The following is an 8420-nucleotide window of genomic DNA, read 5'->3' as shown; positions in this document are numbered from 1 at the left end:
CCTTATGACAGCAAAAGCACAATTAAATTGTACAATGTTACCTTCGAAAACAGAACTCTTATAACATTTGGTTAAGTCACGAATCCAGCTCGTAACATGCCAACTCCAACCTATCCATATACTAAAATGAAGTGGGTTTGTGATGTCTCCTCTAATTTTTCTCGTACGTCCTTAATTCTTTCTTTTAAGTAGTCTTCTCTTATCATGGATTTAACAAAGATCTGATAAAGTTCATATATAGCACTTGACCTCTCCTTGTTCGCTCTTCATGAATATCGTGTAGAGAATTCTTCAACAGTAGATGAAAATTGCACAATTATTTCCGTGTTCCATAATCATAAAGCAAATATCCTTAAGATTGTTGGAAAAACTATTGGAAATCACGGAAATCACCTAGCTTGAGGTGTGCCTATGACACTGTCCTTCAACAAGCTCTTCTAATACTAAAATTAGGAGCCAGAATCTAACAAAGAATATCTTTTACTTAAGAAAACCCTGCAAATAAATAAGGAAGAAAAGTTATTTTAATGTAATGTCTCATTCTATTTCTTTTTACACACAAAAGTACTATATATAGATATATAGGTATATGGTAAATAGCATTCCATCAGCCGTGCATTATATGCACATTAAGACCAAATAATTGCCATAAAGGCTATAAGTTATTACCAAATATTTCATGGACCTTTTGTAACACCCAAATCAATAGTAGTTGATTAATGCCATAAAGGCTATTAACAACTTCCATAATAAGAAAACAAGCGGTTGCTACACAATTAAAAACCTTAATATATAATATTAGTAAGCTAAAGTAATTAAGGTAATAATATGTAATAAATAATTTCAAATATTATTCTTATACTTTTTAAGATAATAAAGATATTTTATCAACAGTTAGAAAATTAATGAAATCATTCATTCAACCAACAATATTGGCTCACCAAAATTGAGCTCCACCTGTCTATTTGACACCCCAAGTCAAATCCCTGCATTCTTAATACTACAACTAAATATGCATAGACTTTCTTCAAACTTGTGTAAGCGATCACCCAAGTAGCAATATAAGATTTAAATGTTCAATAGTTTGGTTGATTGATGATCACTCTAATTGGTTGGGTTCTAGACTTAACAAAGACCCGCATAACCTTGCCCTGCATAGACCCATCCAGCATAATTTTTCATATATTTTCTTTTTCTAGTAAAGTTTGATACTAAAAATAAAATTCATAACAATAAATTTATTTTTCATTAATTTATATTAATTTAATAGACAATGACTTAAAAATTTAATTTTAGAGGTCAATTGGAAAACATGTAAGAAATTGTATAATTTTTATTGAACCAATATCATTTACTATCTTGAATATTTTAGTAGCTTAAATAAATTATCTTAATAAATAATGGTCTATCATTCTTATGACATGTAAAAAGTTAAAATTAAGTTTGAACCCACATAAAATTACATTATACCTGCAACCCGCCCCGCCCTGCATAACCTTAAACCCACCTCGCCCCATTGCCATCTCTACCTACACTTTTCATTTCTCATATGGAATAGTGTCTTTCAAATTATTAGATCTCTACTTTTATAGAGCTACTGCATGTATATACATTAAGAAGCGACAATCAATTCTCTATCAGGATACAACAAAGCCTGAATAGACAACTTTTTGTTGCCCCCTTTCTGAACAGGCAAAACTATTTGTTGTTCCTTTTGTTGTTACCTGAACTTATAAGTAACACATTCAATATTTCCTTCAAAGTTCGGTTTTTCTTTCCGCAATTCCATTAGATTGAGGTGAATATGGACAGTAGTTTGATGGATGATTCCATTTTTAAACTTTTATCTGCAAAAGGAGATCCATATTATCCACCTCTATCACTTCTAATAATTTTAATTTTTTTATTCAACTAATTTTCAACTTCACTTTTATATTGCCTAGATTTATCTTTTGCTTCATCCTTACCATTCAGCAAATAGACATAACAATATCTAGTGCAATTGTCAATAAAAGTCATGACATACTTTTTTCACCACAAGACGGTATTGACTTCATATCACAAATGTCAGTTTAAATCAACTCTAAGGGATTAGAATTCCTTTCAACAAATTTATAAGAATGATTTAATCAGTTTTCGCAAGATTTTGTAATTGATATGTCCCAAACATTCATGTCACAAATATGTTAACTCAAGCAAATAAGAACAATCAGAAATATTAGTTTGAAAAGACACTCCGTAAGGTGACTATTTCTCACAAATATTTTGTTCTTTACTTTTTATAACTTTGTCAGATACAAACATTGTTTAGAGTCAACACCTTGCTAGATGTCCTTTGCAGAAGGCCTTGTATAACCTTTAATTTGGTTGTTATCGAATTACATATAAACATAGTCTCATCGGGTCCAATAAGGGAAATATGACTCAAATGCTTCTTTTACAACACAAACATGACAAATGATTTTTCACAAATATTCATGTTTATACAGATAGTTATATTTTAATAGATAAATATTTTCATGAAAAATTACAACATTAGAAGTGAAACTCTTTCATAATGTAACACTACTCTTTCGAACAAGTATATATTTAATTTGGGTCATTGATTTTCATATTTTGTGTTTCAACAATTAAATCAGACGCCAAATCTAATTTTGATTTTTATCACAAGCAAAGAGCCCTATTTTTTTTTAAAATATGATCTTAAAAATATTTTTCAAGTATTTCAAAATAATTTTCCATGCTTTCAACTTGTATATCATCAAAATACAATTTGGCAGCATGAAGCCACTTTTAGAGATAATATTCTACAAAAGAATTGTTAGTGCTTCAATTCCCTTTGACAATCTTTACAAAATATCAAATTTCAATCCATAGACATTACAAGCACAAAATCACTGACTTTATGTAACATTTTTTCCTATCACAATTAGACAGACAATTAAGTATTTAGAATACTAATAATAAAGAATGAATCTTTATACAACTTGTTTCTAGTTAACAATGAAGTTTTTGTATTCTACAAATCGTTAAAAGAATGAACTTTGAGTGTTGGCAAAGTTTTTATTACTTCAAATCAGTTTCATGTTCAAACGGAGTTGAAAACCAAGAGATTTTAACCTTCAGAAACCAAATATACAACACTGTTTCTAGTTAACAATGACGTTTTTATATTCTTTAAATCGTTCAGTCTTAGTACTCTTCAAGTCGAAATATTCATTCAAATAGAGTGTTTAGTAAATTAGTGATTTTTTTATATTCTTCAAACCAAAGGAGTGCACAGTCAGTTTTAGTCTCCAAACTTGACCATAAAATAATAATAAATATGTCCTTGAACATCTTTAAAATTGAATCACACTTCTCAAAGTATAACCCATTTGGTACGCTGCCAAATTGCATAAGTGAAATCTCATTATTGATGACAACCTATTAATTTGAATTAGCACTCGAACTTATTTAGTCTCTTCTTCCTCGACCACACTCAATAAATCAAAGCATTAGAGATTGCAAATAATCAAACCAATAGAATATTAAAGTAGTATTGTTCATCATAAAGTTCTTGTATCATAAGATAAAATGATTCTCTTTCTCATTCTTTTTTTCTCCAACAAAGTAGAACACAAGAAATACCTACAGTAGAATAATTTCCTTAAGATTATTGCTAATATGTATCACTAAAATATTTAGAACAATAATTTTGGAGAACTTGATAAGAAAAAACAAAGTTTAAAGAATATTTTCAAACCAGAAACTTAAAAACAGTAAATACAAAAGAACTTGACAAAATATTCCTCTCTAGGAAGAAAATCGATCCCTGTGAACTGATAGTGTTTCCTTAAGGAATTTATTTCCCTCAAGTACCCGAGGTTAATAGAATGTCCTTTTCATAATAGAACGATCTTACTCACTGGTGTATTGGCACCTCAAATGACGGTGTCAATGAACCACTTAATGACAATAAAGTACACTAGAATTTTTTTGTGGAGATGAAGAAGAAGTTCTGAAGTTCAGAAAATTCGTTCTTGAAAAATAAGAGGAAACTCCACTATTTATAGACAACAAAGGGTAGTGTGAACAGATTCTTATTGTGCCTTATCGGAAAGGTCACAACCCTTTGGGAAAAATTCAAAAGTCATAACCCTTCGTAAAAGTCACAACCTTACGGAAAAGTCACAACTTTTTGGAAAAGTAACAACTCTTCATAAAAGTCACAACTCTTCAGAAATGTCACAACTCTTCATAAAAGTCACAACTTTTTTCAAAAAAGTTACAACTTTTCATTTTCCATTCACCTCTCTTTAAAACCCAGCAGTTTTCATGACACTCAATGTCAACATTCTAAATCTTACTTCCAAACCAATCTGCATTTACTTGTTATAACTGTTGTTTTCTATTATTGAAATAAAGGAAAAAGAAAAATAAATATCATTTTTATCCTTTTTGAAGACCATATACCACATACCTCATTGCCTAAATTTCCTTTTCTCGAAATCTTGTTGCAATTTGTTTTTCAAAACTACCCAAAAAAATATTTTCTTTAATTTTCTGAAAATCTCGCAATGGACAATTTTTCCAAGGAAGAAGTTGAAGTTGTTGTGGTTGGAGCTGGTCCATCAGGTATAGCTGTTACAGCATGTTTGAACAAATTGGGCATAAAAAATATTGTGTTAGAAAAAGAAGATTGTTGTGCCTATTTGTGGAAGAAAAAGACTTATGATAGACTTCACTTGCATTTATCTAAAGATTTTTGTTCATTACCTTTTATGCCACATGCAACTTCATCACCTAAGTATTTGTCAAAAAATGAATTTATTCAATACTTAGATGAGTATGTTAGGCATTTTAATATCAAACCAAAATTCCAAACTTGTGTTGAATTAGCCTTTTACAACAACGAGGAGAAGAAATGGAATGTCCAATCAAGAAATGTGGCCACTGGAGAAATGGAATTGTATGCTTGTAATTTCTTGATTTTGGCTACCGGAGAAAACAATGAAAGTTATATTCCGAAGGTGGTAGGGATAGAAAATTTCAATGGTAAAAAGATTCATTCAAGTGACTATAAATCCGGCGAAAAATATAAAGATAAAAAAGTATTGGTCATTGGATCAGGAAATTCTGGGATGGAAATAGCTTTTGATCTTTCAAATTATGGAAGTCACACATCAATTGTTGTTAGAAGCCCCTTAAGTCTCTATCTCTCTATTTCTTGTCCTTACTTTATCGTTTTTTGTTCTCATGCATGTGGATTTGTGTTTGTTGATTTTTTTTTAATTGATATCAGTGTAGTGTTTGATCATATTAGTCATACATCAACTATTTTACTTGGTACCTATTACTTTTTACTAGTATATGTGATGTTGTACTTTGTTCATCTAGAGATCGTGTGGTTTCTTGCCCATCAAAACCAAGTCATACCCTTATGTGAAAGGGCCAGAATTTGAATATGATTTTCATATATACTACCTTATGGTATTTCTTATCTAAAAATAAGTTTTGATTCTCTTCACCTCCAATAATTTCCACCAACTCATCAGTTGCGGCAGAATTTATATACTAACATACTCAGATCCAATTGCACAATACAATATTACAAAAACAACCTCGATTTTGATGATTTAACTGGTTGAATAGAAAGTGATTAAGGAATATAAAGTTGAATAATTGTAAATATAATTTTTTTGGATAGATATTTAATTAAATTTCCAAATTATTTCATTTCTGAATCGCATAGAATTAGAAATTTTTAATTCATGTTCGCTTTCTCATCAGGTATTTTATATCGTGAGAAAAGAAGAGTAGGATTTGGAGAGGTGACAAGTTTTTAAGTAAAAACAACCATACATTATAGTTAATTTGTTTAAACAACTCATATATTTTTTCCTTTAAGGAACCAAGTTTGAAGAATAAGAACTAGGATTTCTTTTATTTTTTAAGTAGAATCTTGATTTTTGCTAAATTTGTCTTATTAACAATTTGTTACATCGTCATTTTGACATGTTGCACAGAGAACATATTTTATTTTTTATGATTTTGAATCTCATACTTTTGAAGAAACTCGCCAATAGATATCTATTAGATGACTTGATAACTGATAGTACACAAATTATTTACACTAATTGAATATGAAACTTAGATTCCTTATTTAATTTAATCTTTTGTGCATTACCCATATATATTTCCTTTTTTAGAGATGTTGCTTAATTCCATTACCAACTTTGATCTATGTTTTTGTATACTATAATGTCTCAATTTAGAAAACCTTTCTCCATCGGGAGAAAGATATGCATTGCATAGAACCAAGCAAGTCCAAATGGGGAGGCTTATTTTTGGACGATAACGGATGTTGTGCACTCTTTTTACTTAACAATCAAAAGTCTCATTTCATGTAATGACTGATTTTGCGTAATCATGTCATAACCTTTTATTTTTCTCATTTTACATTTATTTATTATATAATAATCATATTGTATCCTTTACCCTACCTTTTATTTTAAATCTACCTGTACGTCATATTTTATTCTTCAAATTGATGATGTGTGAAAATATGTAACATTGAAAATGAATCAATCTATCCAAATATCATATTTATCAAAATAATACAATACGATAGAATGCATTATGAAACAATATATAATAACCCTACAAACAAAGTGTTAATTACATAATCTAAAATTTTACTTAATGGTTAAAATAGTGCCCTTCACCCAATAATAACCCTCCAAACAGAGTGTTAATGGCATAATCTAATATTTTACTTAATGGTTAAAAGAGTGCCCTTCACCCTTTGTAATTGGATTAATGACATAATATCCTATTTGGCCAAGCTTTAACATTCAATCAATTTTGACATAATTGTATTTTGTTAATTAATTTGAAATAATTTTTTAGAAAATATAAGAGCACCAATTTATTCTTGATGAAACCATTGTTGTCGTCAACTTTGCGTTGATTCTACTAAATATGTTCATTTCATTCGGAAAAAAATAAATTATATTTAGTTATTACATATGCATATGTTTCCTTTATCTTTTCGATGGTAATTAATAGTCGTCATTTCCATCAAGTAACACAAATATCTAAAGCCTTATCTCTAACACGGAGTAGAAAAAATAGCATATGTTTGTATCTCAAAATTGAAAATAATAATAGGTAAGGGATGATACATTTAGGATAAAATGAGTGACTCGTCCTCCCTAATGCACATGTTTTGATCTACTTGCGGACTTACATTTTCAAGACTTTATCCTTCAAAGTCTTGCACTTTAAACCTTGCACTCTCTTTCAGTTCTGCAAACAATTTTTTTTACAGTTTACAATAGCAAACCTCAACTTATGTATTTTTCATGAGTTGAGGTGCACGATGTCCTTGGAAGGACCAGGGCCATTATGAAGGTAATTTCTGAATTATCCACTCTTAACTTAGGATTTTAACGTTAGTCAAAGTGCACAATATCCCAGAAGGGACCAGGGCCAATCACAGATTTAGGAACGCATAGGGAATCATTCTTCTACCTCTTCTCTTTCATTCGCCACAAATCAAGCATTTCCACCATATCTACTTTCACCATTGTCTTTGCTTTTTCATCTTAACATAGTGCATGAAGGATTACTTTAGGATCGACTACTTATGGTATCAATAGAAATGGGTTTGGCTCAATCAAGTGTGTTAAGAAAATAATCAAGGCTAAACGGCTCAATGGGGCTATACTAGGAATATTTCATTTGGAGGCGCAGATTTAAACTTGGTTATTCAAAGAAACGCCTCAATCATATTCCATAAATTACACAAGTTACTCATTAGGCACACTTGGGGCTAGTTCTACATGCTATTCAGTGCAAAAATTAAGTAAGTTCTCACCACACATGGCATCACAACACATATAAGGAAACATTCACTTGTAGCATGCTCAGATAAATTGCATTATGGTGTTTCCACACAATTAAGCCCATTTTCATTTAGAGTTAAAACAAAGAGCCTATGTTTGCTTCAAGGTTACCATTTCAACATTGCAAGTAAAAGTGTTACCACCCATGATGTCTGGCCAACTATTAAGACAATGCTTCAAAGTAACCAAAAAGGTCACTTTCATACTTCTCTACTCCTAGTGACTAATTTTCTCTTAAGACGGTCATCATCCATCCATCATCAAGAACTATCACTCCTATAACGACTCTAAGACTCAACAATAATAAGCAAACTATTCCTAGTTGGTTCAATGGGACTATCCTCAGAAAAAATACTGAAAACAAAAGCCGAGGAACCCTCCTAAAAAATAAAAAGACTCGATAAAGTAATAAACTATATACAATAAGTTAAGTTCAACTTCCACCCCACACTTAGATAAAGCATTGTCCTCAGTGTGTAATGTAAAACAAAGTGAACAGTGAAAGAAAACTCCATGTCGGCCTCTAGGCCA

At 30.5% G+C, this 8420-nt stretch overlaps 1 protein-coding gene across 1 annotated transcript; it reads left to right on the top strand.

The window, feature by feature from the left end:
• The first annotated feature begins 4559 nt into the window (after nt 1-4559).
• On the top strand, nt 4560-5296 carry LOC102598546 (probable indole-3-pyruvate monooxygenase YUCCA10). Its single transcript, XM_015313553.1, has 2 exons — nt 4560-5174; nt 5285-5296. Exons 1-2 carry the CDS (start codon nt 4560-4562, stop codon nt 5294-5296), a joined length of 627 nt encoding a protein of 208 aa, XP_015169039.1.
• Nucleotides 5297-8420: the final 3124 nt, after the last annotated feature.

The sequence above is a fragment of the Solanum tuberosum genome, unplaced genomic scaffold, assembly GCF_000226075.1.
Source record: "Solanum tuberosum cultivar DM 1-3 516 R44 unplaced genomic scaffold, SolTub_3.0 scf00253, whole genome shotgun sequence".
NCBI classification, from domain to species: domain Eukaryota; kingdom Viridiplantae; phylum Streptophyta; class Magnoliopsida; order Solanales; family Solanaceae; genus Solanum; species Solanum tuberosum.
Note: the sequence above shows the minus strand (reverse complement) of the source record. Positions and strands in the feature narration are given on the sequence as shown.